At 39.1% G+C, this 19,550-nt stretch overlaps 1 protein-coding gene across 1 annotated transcript in view; it reads right to left on the bottom strand.

The window, feature by feature from the left end:
* The window catches only part of LOC117722713 (solute carrier organic anion transporter family member 6C1-like), a 140,041-nt gene that overhangs the window by 54,460 nt on the left and 66,031 nt on the right, over window positions 1-19,550 (bottom strand). The window contains exon 8 of the mRNA XM_034521973.2: window positions 1,053-1,248. Within this exon, the coding sequence (XP_034377864.1) occupies window positions 1,053-1,248 (196 nt within the window). The remainder of the gene's footprint in view (window positions 1-1,052; window positions 1,249-19,550) is intronic.

Below are 19,550 nucleotides of genomic sequence, written 5' to 3' on the forward strand. Positions count from 1 at the left end.
ACTCTTATGGAAGAATAGAAAGGATTGTGGGCCCCAAAGTGGAAAGGGACTCCATAGGAAAACCAACAAAATCAACTTACCTGGACCCCTGGGGTTCTCTGAGCATGAATCACCAAACGAAAACATACCCATGCTGGACCTAGGCTTTCAGGCACATATGTAGCAGATGTGCAGCTTGATCTTCATGTAGGTCCTGAACAATTGGAACAGGAGCTATCCCAAATGCTGTTGCCTGTACATGGGGTATGTTCTTCTAGCTGTGATGCCATATCTTGCCACCATGAAAGAGAAATTCCCTAGCCTCACAGAGATTTGTAATGCCAAGGAGTGGGGTGGAGGAATACCAAGGCAGTATTCCTTGACCTGGTCAGTGGAGAATGGAAAGGGAGATGTGGAAAAGACTGTGGGATGGAGTGACTTGAGGGGAAGTCATTGAGAAGGATAGAAAATGAATATGTAAAACAAAACAAAACAAAATTAAATTTAAAAAGAAGTGACATTAATATCATTTTTATAGCCTTGTGGTCAGTTCCAGTAGCATTTATTGAATAGTGATTTGTCATATGCTATCCTATTGTAGTTGAAAGTGCTATTATTTTCTTTTATAATTTCACTTGCTCAGTCCTTTCGTTTATAGTTACGTTTATGTTGTCCAATATTTAATATTAGCTCATGCCAAGCCCTTTGAACTTTGGATATTTAATCTAAAATGTCTATGTACATGGTAAAATATACTTCAAAACTCTTCTGTGATCATTCAGTTCAAGAACACAAGGTAAAAGTATGTTGCAGATATTTTAGTAAAACCTGTTACTTGCTACATTGCTACAGACCCTAACACAACATTCTAGTTTTGATCATAAATCACTAATAAATGCATGATAAACATACATCTCTTTGTGATATGTACTCTTAATATCAGAAAAAATGTTTGATATTTCATTTTCATGATTAATAATTCCAGAAGTCATTAGAGTATATAGTTAATTATTATATAGAAAAATACCACTTCAGTTATGATTAAAGTATATAGTCTACAAACATATATTTACCCATCATAATCATCATTGATTCCTTGAAATTTTGCTGTTTCACATGCCACAGAAATTGTTAATAGGAAAAGAGCAACTGCTACAACAGATACCACCGATATAAATTTCAATTTGTTCTTATTACTCATTTGCAATTTGTCAATAATGTAACCTCCAGCAAAATGGCCAATGATACATCCTGGAAGTATAAAAAGTCCTGAGAAAGGAAAAGAAAAAACTGTTAAACATAATCTGTTGAGAGTTACAAAAAATATGCATAGGTGTCATTCCCTCTAGTCTAACACAGATTTTAAAACAAACCAAGAGACAGAAAACAAACCAAGATGTGGTATTTGAATAAATCTGGGCATTACAATATATACAACCCTGAGAATGGTTATGGAGATATTATAGGTCTACAGGTTGTAATAGAGATGGTGATGTTTTACTACTAAACACTGAGTACCTTAAACACAATAGGAACATAGTCCATGCCACATGGAAATTAGGAGTTGCTTACTGAGAAATATTATTACTGTTCCACTTGAATGTATGGCATATATCTAGAGACTTAATTAAAATAATGGGATGATAGGATGAACCAACTCACTGAGATCTCTCAGAGATGGTCAACATGAATATTTTTATAACAATTTGAGACTCTTGAGAGCCCATGATAACGTATAATTTTTTTCTACTTAAGTGTAAGTGTCAGAAAGAGGAAAACACAAGAAAAATATGAACTGAAAAAAAGCAAAAGAAGAGAAATAAAAAATGAAGTACAACATAGTAAACATACACACTAGTATAATACAATCAGCTCCAAATGTAGGTCACTGTCTATAAATGTAAGTTAGAGAACAAAATACTAATAACATGGACACAAGATTAAATCATGCCATAATGAATACATACAAATGAGATGTTTCATAAAAATGAAAAAAGTGAAGGAAAAGGAAGAAATAAAGGTGATGTTTGAGAAAAACAAATAAAAAAATGTGGATAATATAATGAAACACAAAATTGATACAATAAAAATTCAAGTTCAGGTCCAAGGTGGTGTTACAGGGATACTCAGGAATAGCAATTTTTTTTTTTCTGAGGACTGAAAACAAAATAATATACTTGGAACTTGTCATACAAGGAAGACTGGGTGAGAACTGGAAGTTGTCTGCACAGGAAATAAAACCTAGTACATTCCACAGATTCAGGAGAATGACAAAGCAAGGTGAACAAATATTCTTGCTCCTCAAATACAAGAGTTAAAAAAGGGAGGTGGATTTCCTGTTCCTAGGCAGGACAGTGGCAGTGAAGGCAAGATGTGGCACTGAAGACTGCATCCTGCGGACAAGAAGCCTGAATACATACCAGGTTTAGAAGCTAAAAGCAAGCTAGCTTCAGGAAAGAAATTAACAGGAAGCTCAGTGAAAAGTCAGCTATAGAGGTACCTGGAGGGAGGTTCTCTGGCCAGAAGCTCAGCCATTCCCAGACTATAAATCTTGGCATGGTCTCAGACTTCTCAGGAGAATCTCAGACTTCTCATGAACACCTCATTGCATCAGCTGGGTAAGCAGCCATCCCAGACAGTGAGAAAATTATGGCTTGGGTCAGTGTCTCTGACTCAACATACTGACAGGTTTATTCTCACACACACTGTGGGAGGTGTTCCAGGCATGCTTCCTGTCTTGCATGTTTCCTGTGCCTCAGGTTGCAAAAATCTAAAAGCCTTCAAAGCATTGTGTACCCATTCAGCATGGCCCATAGGCTGCCTAAGTTTACTGTTCAGTGAGAAGAGCCCCCTGTAGAACAAACTCTATCTGCATATTCATTGTACAGAGCAACACTTTCTAAGTGAAGATAAACTTCATGGTAGGGCACTGCATACTTAACAACTCCGGAGAGTACAGTCAATGTGAAATGTTGGGCACAGCCTGGTTTTGCTCTCATTAGTTTGTTGACAATGGAGAATTAGAATAATCTGAAAATGCCTTCTACTATTCTCATCGTATTCATTGAGAATTTTATCTCTAGAAGATCCATAGAGATCTTTCCAAGGAAAATGTTTTCACTTACTTTTAACTCCATCTAATTATATTTTAATATTACAATTTTGTTTCTTTCTATTTTTCATGGTTTTATCTTCATTTTAATCGAGTTTTCTCTATTCTCCTTTTTCTTTTCATATTCTCCTCTATTTTTTATTTCTATTTCCATCTTAACCTTTCTTTTGTTCTTTTTTTTTGTTTTCTTTTTTATTGGATATTTTATTTACTTACATTTCAAATGTTATCCCCATTCCTGGTTTCTTCTCTGGAAACCCTATCCCATCCTTCCATCCCCTGCTTCTATGAAAGTGCTCACCCACCCACACATTATCATCTCCCCACTATAGCATTCCAGTACTCTGGGGCATCAAGCCTTCCCAGGACCCAGGGCCTCTCCTCCCATTAATGTCTGACAAGACCATTCTTGGCTACATATGCTAGTGGAGACATGGGTCCTTCCATGTGTACTCTTTGGTTGGTTGTTTAGTTCCTGAGAGCTCTGGGGAGTCTGATTGATTGATATTGTTCTTCCTATGGGGTTGCAAACCCCTTCAGTCCTTTTTTAAACACTTTCATTGGGAACCCTGTGCTCAGTCCAATGGCTGGCTGTAAGCATCCATCTCTGTATCTGCCAGGATCTGGCAGAGCCTCTCAGAAGACAGCTAAATCAAGTTCCTGTGAGCAAGCATTTCTTGGCATACACAATAGTGTATGGGTTTGCAGTCTGTATATGGAATTGATTCCCCAGGTAGGGAAGTCTCCGGATGGCTTTTCCTTCAGTTTCTATGCTTTGTCTCCATATTTCCTCCTATGAGTATTTTGTTCTCCCTTCTAAGAAGGACTGAAGCATTCACACTTTGATCTTCCTGCTTCTTGACCCTCACATGGTCTGTGAATTGTATCTTGGATATTAAAAACTTTAGGCTAATATCAATTTATCAGTGAGTGCATACCATGTGTGTTCTTTTGTGACTGGGTTACCTCACTCAGGATTATATTTTGTAATTCCACCAGCTTGCCTAAGAATTTCATGAAGTCATTGTTTTTAATAGCTGAGTAATACTCCACTGTGTAAATGTACCATATTTTTTGTATCCATTCCTATGCTGCAGGACATCTAAATTCTTTCCAGCCTCTGGCTATTATAAATAAGACTGCTATGAACATAGTGGAGCATGTGTTCTTGTTATATGTTGGAGCATCTTTTGGGTATATGTCCAGGAGTGGTTTAGCTGGGTTCTCTGGTAATACTAAGTCCAATTTTCTGAGGAACTGCCAGACTGAATTCCACAGTAATTATTCCATCTTGTAATCCCACCAATAATGGAGGAGTGTTTCTTTTTCTCTACATCCTCAACAGCATCTGCTATCACCTGAGTTTTTGACGCTGGCCATTCTGACTGGTGTGAGGTGAAATCACAGGGTCATTTTGACTTGCATTTCCCTGATGACTAAGGCTGTTGAACATTTCTTTAGGTACTTAGCAGCCATTTGGTATAACTTAGTTGAAATAGAAGACCAGAAATGAACCTGCACAACTATGATAATTTGATCTTTGACAAAAAATGTAAAACCATTCAGTGGACAAAAGACAGCATTTTCAACAAATGGTGCCAGCTCAACTGGAGGTCAGCATGTAGAAAAGTGCAAACCTATCCATTCTTATTTATGTGTAGAAAGCTCAAGTCCAAATGGATCAAGGGCCTCCACATAAAACCAGATACACTGAAACTAATAGAAAAGAGTGTAGGCAAGAGCCTTGAACACATGGGCACAGGGGAAATTTCCCTGAACAAAACACCAATGGCTTATGCTCTAAGATCAAGATTCAACAAATGGGTTTTTCCAGTCTGTGCCCAAGCACTGAGCAGATCCTGAGTTTCACCTCTGCACTCAATCTCACAAAACCCAGAGGTGGGACTTCCAGGAGCTCTAACTCTGCCAATATCTTTAAAGAGATAGCAACACCTGCCCCAAACAGGGAATAATGGGGACCCACTGGGACCCACTGGGACCCACTGGGACCCACTGGGACCCACTGGGACCCAGAAATTCACTCCTGGCCTGGAGCACTTGTTTCTTCCTGTCTTTGCCCAAGCAGTGAGCAGATCTTGGGCCTCAGATCTAACCCAAGCAGCAACACCCACCCCAAACAGTTCTGACACAACCAAGATAATAGGAAGGACAAGCTCCAATCAGAGACAGTGCAGGTAGCACTAAGGAGATCCAGATGGTAAAAGGCAAGAGCAAGAACATAAGCATCAGCATTCCAGGGTACTTGGCATCATCAGAACCAAGTTTTCCCACAATAGAAAGCCCTGAATTCTCCATATCACCAGGAAAGCAAGATTAAGATTTAAAATCACTTCGAATGATGATGATAGAGGACTTTAAGATGGACATAAATAACATTCTGAAAGAAATTGAGGAGAACACAGGTAAACAGGTAGAAGCCCTTAAAGAGGAAACACAAAAATCTTTTAGAGAACAAAAAAAAAAAAAAAAAAAAAAAAAAAAAAAAAAAAAAAAACAAACAAAAACAACAAGCAAACAGGTGAAAAAAATTGAAAAAACCACCTACCTAGGACATAAAAATGGGACTCCCCTTCTGCCCCTGGCCTGGAAACCAGTGGCTGGAGCAATTTCCCAGCCAATCTGCTCCCCTCTGGAAACTGAGTCTGGAGTCACCCTAGTGAGGTCACGGACTGAAGAGCTGCAGAGATACCCAAGAGAGGTCAGGCACAGCAGAGCTGCAGGCATCCTAGAGAGGACACGGCTCACAGGCTGCAGAGCAGGGGACACCATATCCTGAAGCATCCTAGAGGAGCAGCTACATTCAGAGCAGCAAACACCTAGCTGGTCTACTACCATGGAGACACCATATCCTGAAATATCCTGGAGGAGCCACTGTACCCAGAGCAGCTAGAGCTCAGGATCATATAGTCATGCAGATCCCGAGGAGTTCTGACACAACCAAGATAACTGGAAAGGCAGGCTCCAGTCAGAACCAGTGAGTGGGAGTAGCACTACAGCTAACCAAATGGCAAAAGGCAAGCATAAGTATGTAAACAACAGAAACAAAAGTTATTTGGCATCACCAGAACCCAGTTCTCCCACCATAGCAAGTCCTGAACACCACATCACACCAGAAAAGCAGGACTCAGAATTAAAATCACTTCTCATGATGATGATGGAGGACTTTAAAAAGGACATAAACAACACTCTCAAATAATTTGAGAAGAACGCAGGTAAACAGGTAGAAGCCCTTAAAGAAATGCAAGAAAACATAACCAAACAGGCAAAGGAATTACACAAAACAGTCCAGGATCTAAAAATTGAAGTAGAAACAATAAAGAAATCTCAAAGGGAGACTACCCTGGAGATAGAAAACCTAGGAAAAAGATCAGGAGTCATAGACACAAGCATCATTAACAGAATACAAGAGATAGAAGAGAGAATTTCATGCGCAGAAGATACCATGGAAAACATAGACACAACAGTCAAAGAAAATGTGAAATGTAAAAAGTTCCTAACACAAAACATCCAGGAAATCCAGGACACAATGAGAAGACATAACCCAAGGATAATAGGTATAGATGGAGGTGAAGACTCCCAACTTAAAGGGCCAGTAAATATCTTCAACAAAATTATAGAGGAAAACTTCCCTAACCTAAAGAAAGAGATGTCCTTAAATATACAAGAAGCCTACAGAAGCCCAAATAGACTAGACCAAAAAAGAAATACCTCCTGTGACATAATAATCAAAACATCAAATATACAAAACCAAGAGAAGATACTAAAAGTATTAAGGGAAAAGGCAAAGTAACATATAAAGGCAGACCTATAAGAATTACACCAGATTTCTCACCAGAGACTGTAAAAGCCAGAAGATCCTGGACTGATATCATACAGACCCTAAGAGAACACAAATGCCAGCCCAGACTACCATGCCAGCAAAAACTCTCAATCAATATTGATGGAGAAACCAAACTATTCCATGACAAATCCAAATTTATACAATATCTTACCACAAATCCAGCACTTCAAAGGATAATTGGTGGAAAACTCCAACACAAGGAGGGAAACTACAACCTAGAAAAAGCAAGAACATAATCTTCCAACAACCCTAAAAGAAGGTAGCTATACAAACCTAACTCCACTGCCAATAACAAAAATAACAGGAAACAACATTCATTTTTCCTTATTATCTCTTAATATCAATGGACTCAATTCTCCAATAAAAAGACATAGACTATCAGATTGGATACATAAACAGGACCCAACATTTTGCTGCATACAGGAAACACACCTTTGTGAAAAAGACAGACACTACCTCAGAGTAAAAGGTTGGAAAATAATCTTCCAAGCAAATGGCCCCAAGAAACAAGCTGGAGTAGTGATTCTAATATCAAATAAAATTGTTTTTCATCCAAAAGTAATCAAAAAAGATAAAGAAGGACACTTCATATTCATCAAAGGAAAAATGTACCAAGAGGAACTTGCAATTCTGAACATCTATGCTCCAAATGCAAGGGCACCCACCTGCATAGAAAAAACGTTACTAAAGCTTAAAGCATACATTGCACCTCACACAATAATAGTGGGAGATTTCAACACCCCACTCTCAGCTATGGACAGATCTTGGAAACAGAAACTAAACTGAGACACAAGGAAAATAACAGAAGTTATGAACCAATTGGACTTAACTGACATCCATAGAACATTCCATCCTAAAACAAAAGAATATACCTTTTTCTCAGCACTTCATTTTACATTCTCCAAAATAGACCATATAATTGGTCACAAAACAGGCCTCAACAGATACAAAAAGATTGAAATAATCCCTTGTACCCTATCAGACCACCATGGAAGAAGACTCATCTTTGACATGGACAAAAACAACAGAAAGCCCACATACACATAGAAACTGAACAATACTCTACTCAATGATAACTTGGTCAAGGAAAAAATAAAGAAACAAATTAAAGACTTTTTAGATTTAAATGAAAATGAGGACACATCGTATCAAAATTTGTAGGACTCTATGAAAGCAGTACTAAGAGGAAAAGTCATAGCTCTAAGTGCCCACAAAAAGAAAATGGAAAGAGCATACATCAATAACTTGACAGCACACCTGAAAGCATTAGAACAAAAAGAAGCTAACATACCCAAGAGGAGTAGATGGCAGGAAATAATCAAACTCAGGGCTGAAATCAACCAAGTTGAAACAGAAAGAACTATACAAAATATCAACAAAGCCAGGAGCTGGTTCTTTGAGAAAATCAACAAGATAGACAAACCTTAACTAGACTAACCAAAGGGCACAAAGACAGTACTCAAATTAATAAAATTTGAGTACTCAAATTAATAAAATTTGAGTACTCAAATTAATAAAATTTGAGTACTCAAATTAATAAAATTTGAGTACTCAAATTAATAAAATTTGAGTACTCAAATTAATAAAATTTGAGTACTCAAATTAATAAAATTTGAGTACTCAAATTAATAAAATCTATTTATAATAAAATTAATAAAATAAAAATGAAAAGGGAGACATAACAACAGAAACAGAGGAAATTAAAAAAAATCATCAGATATTACTACAAAGGCTTATACTCAACAAAATTAGAAAATCTGGATAAAATGGACAATTTTCTGGATAGATGCCAGGTACCAAAGTAAAACAAGGAGCAGATAAACCACCTAAAAAGTAGCATAAACCCTAAAGAAATAGAAGCTGTCAGTAAAAATCTCACAACAAAAAAAAGTCCAGGGCCAGATGGTTTCAGTGCAGAATTCTATCTGACTTTCCAGGAAGACCTAATACCAATTCTCTTCAAACTATTCCTCAGAATAGAAAGAGAAGGAACAATACCCAATTTGTTCTATGAAGCTACAATTACGCTCATACCTAAGCCTCACAAAGACCAAACAAAAAAGAGAACTACAGACCAATCTCTCTCATGAATATTGATGCAAAAATACCCAATAAAATTCTCACAAACGGAATCCAAGTACACATCAAAACAATCATCCATCATGATCAAGCAGGCTTTATCCCAGGAATGCAGGGATGTTTCAATATTCGGAAATCTATCAATGTAATCCATTACATAAATAAACTCAAAGAAAAAACCCACATGATCATCTCACTAGATGCTGAGAAAGCATTAGACAAAATCAACATCCCTTCATGTTAAAAGTCTTGGAAAGATCAGGAATTCAAGGTTCATACCTAAACATAGTAAAAGCAATATACAGCAAGCTAGTAGCCAACATCAAACTAAATGGAGAGAAACTTGAAGCAATCCCACTAAGATCAGGGAATAAACAAGAATGCCCACTCTCGCCCTACCTATTCAATATAGTACTGGAAGTCCTAGCCAGAGCTATTAGACAACAAAAGGAAGTCAAAGGGATACAAATAAAAAAGGAAGAAATCAAAATTTCACTATTTGCAGATGATAAGTTAGTATATGTAAGAGACCCTAAAACTTCCACCAGAGAACTCCTAAACCTGATAAACAATGTCAGCAAAGTGGCTGGATATAAAATCAACTCAAACAAATCAGTAGCCTTCCTATACTCAAAAGATAAACAGGCTGAGAAAGAAATTAGGGAAATGACACCCTTAACAATAGTTACAAATAATATAAAATATCTTGGAGTGAATCTAACCAAACAAGTGAAAGATCTGTATGACAAGAACTTCAAGTCTCTGAAGAAAGAAATAGAAGATCTCAGAAGATGGAAAGATCTCCCATGCTCCTGGATTGGTGGATTAATTTAGTAAAAATGGCCATCTTACCAAAAGCAATCTATAGATTCAATGCAATCCCCATCAAAATTCCAAATCAATTCTTCATAGAGATAGAAAGAGCAATTTGCAAATTTATTTGGAACAACAAAAAACCCAGGATAGTGAGAACTATTGTCAACAACAAAAGAACTTCTGGGGGAATCACTGTCCCTGATCTCAGACTATACTACAGGGCAATAGTAATAATAATGCATTGTATTGCTACAGAGACAGGCAGAAAGATCAATGGAATAGAATTGAAGATCCAGAAATGAGCCCACATACCTATGGTCACTTGATCTTTGACAAAGGAGCTAAAATCATTCAGTGGATAAAGGACAGAATTTTCAGCAAATGCTGCTGGTTCAACTGGAGGTCAACATGTAGAAGGATGCAAATCAATCAATTCATATCTCCTTGTACAAAGCTAAAATCCAAATGGATAAACGACCTTCACTTCAAACCAGACACACTGAAACTAATAAAAGAGAAGGTGGGGAAGACCCTGAAATACCTAGGTATGGGGAAAATTTTCCTGAACAGAACACCAATGGCTTATGCTCTAAGATGAAGAATTGACAAATGGGACCTCATAAAATTACAAAGCTTCTGTAAGGCAAAGGACATTGTCAATAAGACAAAGTTGTAACCAACAGATTGGGAAAAGATTTTTACCAATCCTACCTCTGATAGTGGGCTAATATCCAATATATACAAAGAACTCAAGAAATTATACTCCAGATAACCATATAACCCTATTTAAAAATGGGGTACAGAGCTAAACAAAGAATTCTCAACAGAGGAAACTCGAATGGCTGAGAAGCACCTTAAGAAGTGCTCAACATCCTTAGTCATCAGGGAAATGCAAAAAAAACCAACCCTGAGATACCACCTCAAACCAATCAGAACAGCTAAGATAAAAAACTCAGGTGATAGTAGATGCTGGCAAGGATGCAGAGAAAAAGGAACACTCCTCCATTGTTGGTGGGATTGCAAGCTGGTACAACCACTTTGGAAATGAGTCTGGCAGTTCCTCAGAAAACTGGACATAGCATTACCTGAGGATCCAGCTATACCACTACTGGGAATATACCCAGAAGATGCTCCAACATGTAACAAGGACATATGCTCCACTATGTTCATAGCAGCCTTATTTATAATTGCCAGAAGCTGGAAAGAACCAAGAAGTCCCTCAACAGAGGAATGGATACAAAAAACGTGGTACATCTACACAATGGAGTATTACCCAGCTATTAAAAATAATGAATTCGAGAAATTTTTAGGTAAATGGGTGGATCTAGAAATTATCATCCTGAGTGAGTTAATTCAATCACAAAAGAACACACATGGTATTTACTCACTGGTAAGCGGATGCTAGCCCAAAAGCTTGGAATAGCGAAGACTCAACCTGCAGACCACATGAAGCTCATGAAGAAGAAAGACCAAGAGGGGATGCCTCAGTTCTACTTAGAACAAGTAACAAAAATACTCAAGGGAGCAAATATGAAAACAATACATGGGAGAGATACTGAAGGAGGGGCCATCAGGAGACCATTCCACCTGGGTATTCATCCCATGTACAGTCACCTAAGCTAGACACTGATGTGGATGGCTGGAAGTGCATGCTGTCAAGAACATGATATAGCTGTCTCCTTAGAGGTCTGCCAAAGACTAACACATTCAGAGGATGATGCTCACAGCTAACCACTGATATGATCAAGGGTTTCCCAATGGAGAACTTAGAGAGAAGACTGAAGGAGCAGAAAGGGTTTGTGACCCCAGGAGGAAAGCAACAATACCAAACAACCAGAGCCCCCCAGGGTCTAAACCACCAGCCTGGGAGCACATAGGGAGGGACCCATGACTCCAGCAGTATATGTAGGGGAGGATGGCCTTGTAGGGCATAGGTGACAGAGGAGTTTCTTGGTCCCATAAAAAACAAACACAGAGTTGGGGGGGGGTTGTAAGAGTGGGAAAGAGGTATTTGGAGGGGGTAGGTGCAGGCACTGCCTCATAGAAGTATGAGGAGGAGGGATGGGATAGGAGGTTTCTGGATGGTGGGAGGAAGTGGGGTAAGGGGATAAAATCTGAAAGGTAAATATAATATCCCCCTGCCGCTGCGCGCCCCTCTTCCTGTCTGAGACCTGGGCTGGACCTCTGCTAGGCCAGCTTGTGAGTGCACCCCGGATTCCGCAGGCACATTCTGGGGGATCCATAGAACCCATAGCCAGCACTAGCACTCCCCTGCCACCGCGTGCCCCTCTTCCGGTCTGAGGCCTGTTGGTGAGTGCACCCTGGTTACTGCTGCCAGACACATTCTGGGGGCTCCACAGATCCCACAACAAGCTTTAGGTAGGAAAACCCACATACTATTCTGAACTCATAGTTGGGTGCCCTGAGTGCTCAGAATCCACCAGATACCACCCCCCCCCCGCCCCTGCCGGCCAGCACCCCCCTTCGGCCCATCTCCCGGGTCTGAGGCCTAGACCAGACCTCTGCCAGGTCTGCAGTAGTGTGGACCCCGGATTCTGCCTGAGACATACTGGAAGGTCCACTCAACCCAGAGCCACAGAGGAACAACTGAACTCAGAGTGTCAAACAACATATCCTGAGATATCCAAGAGGAGACACTGCACCCAGAACAGCAGACAAATAGCTGGACTGCTACCTTGGAGGCACCATATCCTGAGGCATTCTAGAGATACCACCGTAATCAGTGCAGCTGGAAAAAATCATAGAGACATCTGGACCCCTAGAAGACCAAACACAAGCAAGACAACTGGAAAGGCAGGCTACAATCAGAGACAGAAGCACAGGTAGCACTAGATTTAACCAGATGGCAAAAGGCAGGCACAAGAACGTAAGCAACAGAAACCAAAGTTACATGGCATCATCAGAACCCAGTTCCCCCATCATAGCAAGCCCTGAACACCCCATCTCTCCAGAAAAGCAGGATTCAGAATTAAAATCACTTCTCATGATGATGATAGAGGACTTTAAGAAAGACATAAATAACACTCTCAAAGAACAGATAGAAACCCTTAAAGAGGAAACACAAAAATCCCTTAAGGAATTGCAAGAAAATGCAACCAAATGGGAGAAGGAATTAAACAAAACCATGCAGGAGCTAAAAATGGAAGTAGAAACAATAAAGAAATCACAAAGGGAGAACACCCTGGAGACAGAAAACTTAAAAAAATGATCAGGAGTCATAGACACAAGTATTACCAACAGAATACAGGAGATGGAAGAGAGAATCTCATGTGCAGAAGATACCATGGAAAACATTGACACAACTGTCAAAGAAAATGCAAAATACAAAAAGCTACTAACCCAAAATATACAAGAAATCCAAGACACAATGAGAAGGCCAAACCTAAGGATAATAGGAATAGATGAGGGGGAAGACTCCCAACTTAAAGGACCAGTAAATATTCTCAACAAAATTATAGAGGAAAACTTCCCTAACCTAAAGAAAGAGATGTCCATAAATACACAAGAAGCTTACAGAACTCCAAATAGTTTAGACCAGAAAAGAAATACTTCCCGCCACATAATAGTCAAAATATCAAATGTACAAAACAAAGAAAAAATACTAAAAGCAGTAAGGGAAAAAGGCAAAGTAACATATAAAGGCAGACCTATAAGAATTACACCAGACTTCTCACCAGAGACCATAAAAGCCAGAAGATCCTGGACTGATATCATACAGACCCTAAAAGAACATAAATGTCAGCCCAGACTACTATACCCAGCAAAACTGTCAATCATTATTGATGGAGAAACCAAAATATTCCATGACAAATCCAAATTTACACAGTATCTCAACACAAACCCAGCAATTCAAAGGATAATTGGTGGAAAACTCCATCACAAGGAGGGAAACTACAACCTAGAAAAAGCAGGAAAGTAATCTTCTAAAAACCGTAAAAGAAGGTAGCTACACAAACATATCTCCACTGCCAATAACAAAAATAACAGGAAACAACACTCATTTTTCCTTAATATCTCTTAATATCAATGGACTCAATTCTCCATTAAAAAGACATAGACTATCAGACTGGATACGTAAACAGGACCCAACATTTTGCTGCATTCAGGAAACGCACCTCTGTGGAAAGGACAGACACTACCTCAGAGTAAAAGGTTGGAAAACAATCTTCCAAGCAAATGGTCCCAAGAAACAAGCTGGAGTAGCAATTCTAATATCAAATAAAATCAGCTTTCAACCAGAAGTAATCAAAAAAGATAAAGAAGGACACTTCATATTCATCAAAGGAAAAATGTATCAAGAGGAACTCGCAATTCTCAACATCTATGCCCCAAATGTACGGGCACCCACATATATAAAAGACACTTTACTAAAGCTTAAAGCATACAATGCACCCTACACAATAATAGTGGGAGATTTCAACACCCCACTCTCAGCTATGGACAGATCATGGAAACAGAAACTAAATCGAGACACAATGAAACTAACAGAAGTTATGAACCAATTGGACCTAACTGACATCTATAGAACATTTCATCCTAAAAAAAAAAAGAATATACCTTCTTCTCAGCACCTCATGGTACCTTCTCCAAAATAGACCATATAATTGGTCACAAAACAGGCCTCAACAGGTACAAAAAGATTGAAATAATCCCTAGTACCTTATCAGACCACCATCGGTTAAGACTTGTCTTTGAAATAGACAAAAACAACAGAAAGCCCACATACACTTGGTAACTGAACAATACTCTACTCAATGATGACTTGGTCAAGGAAGAAATTAAGAAAGAAATTAAAGACTTTTTAGATCTAAATGAAAATGAGGACACATCATATCAAAACATGTGGGACTCATTGAAAGCAGTACTAAGAGGAAAAATCATAGCTCTAAGTGCTCACAAAAAGAAAGTGGAAAGAGCATACATTAACAACTTGACAGCAAACCTGAAAGCATTAGAACAAAAAGAAGCTAGTATACCCAAGAGGAGTAGATGGCAGGAAATAATCAAACTCAGGGCTGAAATCAACAAAGTCAAAACAAAAAGAACTATACAAAATATCAACAAAACCAGGAGCTGGTTCTTTGAGAAAATCAACAAGATAGACAAACCCTTAGCCAGACTAACCAAAGGGCACAGAGACAGCATTCAAATTAATAAAATCAGAACTGAAAAGGGAGACATAACAACAGAAACAGAGGAAATTAAAGAAATTATCAGATCCTACTACAAAGGCCTATACTCAACAAAGTTGGAAAATCTGGAGGAAATGGACAATTTTCTAGATAGATACCAGGTACCAAAGTTAAACGAGGAGCAGATAAACCACCTAAACAGTCCCATAATGTCTAAAGAAATAGACACAGTCATTAAAAATCTTCCCACCAAAAAATGTCCGGGGCCAGATGGTTTCAGTGCAGAATTCTTTCAGACCTTCAAGGAAGACCTAATACCAGTCCTCTTCAAGTTATTCCATCGAATAGAAACAGAAGGAACACTACCCAATTCATTCTATGAAGCTACCATTACACTCATACCTAAACCACAGAAAGACCCAACAAAGAGAACTACAGACCAATCTCTCTTATAAATATTGATGCAAAAATACTCAATAAAATTCTTGCAAACCGAATCCAACAACACATCAAAACAATTATCCATCAAGATCAAGTAGGCTATATCCCAGGAATGCAGGGATGGTTCAATATTCGGAAATCCATCAATGTAATCCACTACATAAATAAACTCAAAGAGAAAAACCACATGGTCATCTCACTGGATGCTGAGAAAGCATTTGACAAAATTCAACATCCCTTCATGTTAAAAGTCTTGGAAAGATCAGGAATACAAGGCCCATATCTAAACATAGTAAAAGCAATATACAGCAAGCCAGTAGCCAACATCAAACTAAAAGGAGAGAAACTTGAAGCAATCCCACTAAGATCAGGGACTAGGCAAGGTTGCCCACTCTCACCTTACCTATTCAATATATTGGAAGTACTGGAAGTCTTAGCCAGAGCAATTAGACAACAAAAGGAAGTCAAAGGGATACAGATAGGAAAGGAAGAAGTCAAAATTTCACTATTTGCAGATGATATGATAGTATACTTAAGTGAACCTAAAACTTCCACCAGAGAACTCCTAAACCTGATAAACAACTTTAGCAATGTGGCTGGATATAAAATCAACTCAAACAAATCAGTAGCCTTCCTCTATTCAAAGGATAAACAGGCAGAGAAAGAAATCAGGGAAATGACACCCTTCACAATAGCCACAAATAAATTATCTTGGAGTGAATCTAACAAAGCAAGTGAAAGATCTGTATGACAAGAACTTCAAGTCTCTGAAGAAAGAAATTGAAGAAGATCTCAGAAGATGGAAAGATCTCCCATGCTCCTGGATTGGCAGGATTAACTTAGTAAAAATGGCTATCCTGCCAAAAGCAATCTACAAATTCAATGCAATACCCATCAAAATTCCAAATCAATTCTTCATAGAGATAGAAAGAGCAATTTACAAATTCATTTGGAATAACAAAAAACCTATGATAGCAAGAACTATTCTCAACAATAAAAGAACCTCTGGGGGAATCACCATTCCGGACCTCAAACTGTACTACAGAGCAGTAGTGATAAAAACTGCATGGTATTGGTACAGAGACAGACAGGATGATCAATGGAATAGAATTGAAGACCCAGAAATGAACCCGCACACCTATGGTCACTTAATCCTTGACAAGGGATCTAAATCCATCCAGTGGAAAAAGGACAGCATTTTCAACAAGTGGTGCTGGCTCAACTGGAGGTCAACATGTAGAAGAATGCAAATTAATCCATTCTTATCCCCCTGCACAAAGCTCAACTCCAAGTGGATAAAGGACCTTCACATAAAGCCAGATACACTGAAACTATTAGAAGAGAAGTTGGGGAAGACCCTCGAATACCTAGGCACAGGGGAAAAGTTCCTGAACAGAACACCAATGGCTTATGCTCTAAGATCAAGAATTGACAAATGGGACCTCATCAAATTGCAAAGCTTCTGTAAGGCAAAGGACACTGTCAACATGACAAAACGGCAACCAACAGATTGGGAAAAGATCATTACCAATCCTACATCTGATAGGGGGCTAATATCGAATATTTACAAAGAATCAAGAAATTAGACACCAAACAACAAAATAACCCCATTAAAAAATGGGGTACAGAGCTAAACAAAGAATTCTCAACTGAGGAAACTCGAATGGCCGAGAAGCACCTTAAGAAATGTTCAACATCCTTAGTCATCAGGGAAATGCAAATCAAAACAACACTGAGATACCTCCTCACACCAGTCAGAATGGCTAAGATCAAAAACTCAGGTGATAGTAGATGCTGGCGAGGATGTGAAGAAAGAGGAACACTCCTGCGTTGTTGGTGGGGTTGCAAGCTGGTACAACCACTTTGGAAGTCAGTCTGGTGGTTCCTTAGAAAATTGGATATAGCACTACCTGAGGACCCATCTATACCACTCCTGGGCATATACCCAGAAAATGCCCCAACAAATAACAAAGACATATGCTCCACTATGTTCATAGCAGCCTTATTTATAATAGCCAGAAGCTGGAAAGAACCCAGATGCCCTTCAACAGAGGAATGGATACAAAAAATGTGGTACATTTACACAATGGAATATTACTCAGCTATTAAAAATAATGAATTTGGGAAATTCTTAGGTAAATGGATGGAACTAGAAAATATCATCCTGAGTGAGGTAACCCAATCACAAAAGAACACACATGGTATTTACTCACTGATAAGCAGAGATTAGCCCAAAAATCTGAAACAACAAAGATTCAACTACCAGACGACATGAAGCTCATGAAGAAGAAAGAACAAGTAAGGATGCCTAGGTCTTTCTTAGAAGGAGTAACTAAATACCCAAGGGAGCAAATATGGAGACAAAGTGTGGGACAGAAGCTGAAGGGGGCGGGGGTTGTAGGGAGACCATTCCATCTGGGTATTCATTCCATGGGCAGTCACCAAAAATAGACGCTGATAGGGATGTCAGGAGGGGAAAGCTGACAGCAGCCAGATAAGGCTATCTCCTTAGAGGTCCCCCAGAGTCGGACATACCCAGAGACAGATACCCACAGGTATCCATTAATCTGATCAAAGGTTCCCAATGGAGGAGTTAGAGAGTAAATAGAAGGAACCTTAAGGGCTGGTGGCCCCATGAGGAGAGCAACAATACCAACCAGCCAGAGCTCCCCAGGGTCTAAACCACCAGCCTAGGAGCACATATGGAGAGACACATGACTCCAGCTGTATATGTAGGGGAGGATGGCCTTGTCGGGAATAGGTGGGAGACAAGATCATTGGTACCCTGAAGGCTGAGCAGAGAGGGGGGAGAATCTGAGGGGGGGAGGGGGGCTGGGAGTAGGTGGGTAAACACCTTCACAGAGGCAGGAGGAGGGGGGATGGGATAAGGGGTTCCTGGGTGGTGGGGGAAATATGGTAAGGGGATAAAATTTGAAATGTAAATATTATATCCAATAAAAGAGGGGAAAAAATAGAAAAGTGGTTAGAACCAACATTCTTAATAAAATGTCAGCCCTCTTTAAAAAAAAAAACTATCTTGATACTAAAAGTTGCTTTGAGAATTGTATATTGCAGAATGATCAGCCTTGGTGTATCTACTCAACAAGCAAGCTGGGCAGACCTGCTCAAACCTCTGAGGTCCAGGAATTCCATCTGGAGGCAGCGAAGACACAGCATCAGAGGATTGTCAACTTGCTCTCCCCCCCCCCCCACTCCTCTTCTAATATTTCAACGCCCATAATCAGCTTGAAGAAGCTAATGATGAGTCAGCGCCCCTATTCCCTGGGCTTGGGGACTAAGGTGGTAAATGTTGGGCTGTCTCTCTAGGGAAAAGTAGTGGTTTTGTCGGAATAGAGAGGATTAGCTAGGGTTTATTGCATAGCCATAACCTATTAGTAGAAATCTGTATAATTAATATCAAGATGAAGATATAAATTCTTAAATGGCACCAATTTACTTTGTTTACAAACTTTAAGATTTTCATTGGCATGAGCTTCTTAGTGATATAAGAATGAGATGAATATTGTTACTCCCATAGGCATTGTACCAGTATAACACACTTAGGAATACAAAGCTTAGACCCAGTCCTTCTTTAACTTTTTTAACTTATTTGAGATGGTCAGCCTGTGAGTTAAGGGACTATAGCAAATTCATGGCTTGGAGTTTATTATAAGGGTGTGCTCTATGTTTTATTTAGAAATAGCTGAGTGGAGTTAACAGGCAACAGTCCAGATTACCTTACATGGATAGCTGGTTTTCAAAACATCAGAAATCCTTAGAATTGACATGACAAACATTTCAGTATTAATGTTCATTTTCATTAGAGACCTGTCTGCTCCGGACAGCTTCCTATATTGAACTCTAAGAAGAAATTGAGCATCCTTGGAGTTACTCCAGTTGTGGTGAGACAGCCACTAGGCAAGAATTGCCACTTTCCTTCTACAGACAAATTACTGTCCAGAAAAGGACACACTTGCAGAATAATCGACTGATTATATCTGCCTAGACAGAGTAATCAGCCCTTAATAATTCTGCAGCACTAAGGTTTGTCAGATGATCCTGGGCCAGAAGGCAGAAGAACAGATGCTCCAACGTTTTGAAGTAGAGC

Source organism: Arvicanthis niloticus, chromosome 17, assembly GCF_011762505.2.
Source record: "Arvicanthis niloticus isolate mArvNil1 chromosome 17, mArvNil1.pat.X, whole genome shotgun sequence".
Taxonomy (NCBI): Eukaryota; Metazoa; Chordata; class Mammalia; order Rodentia; family Muridae; genus Arvicanthis; species Arvicanthis niloticus.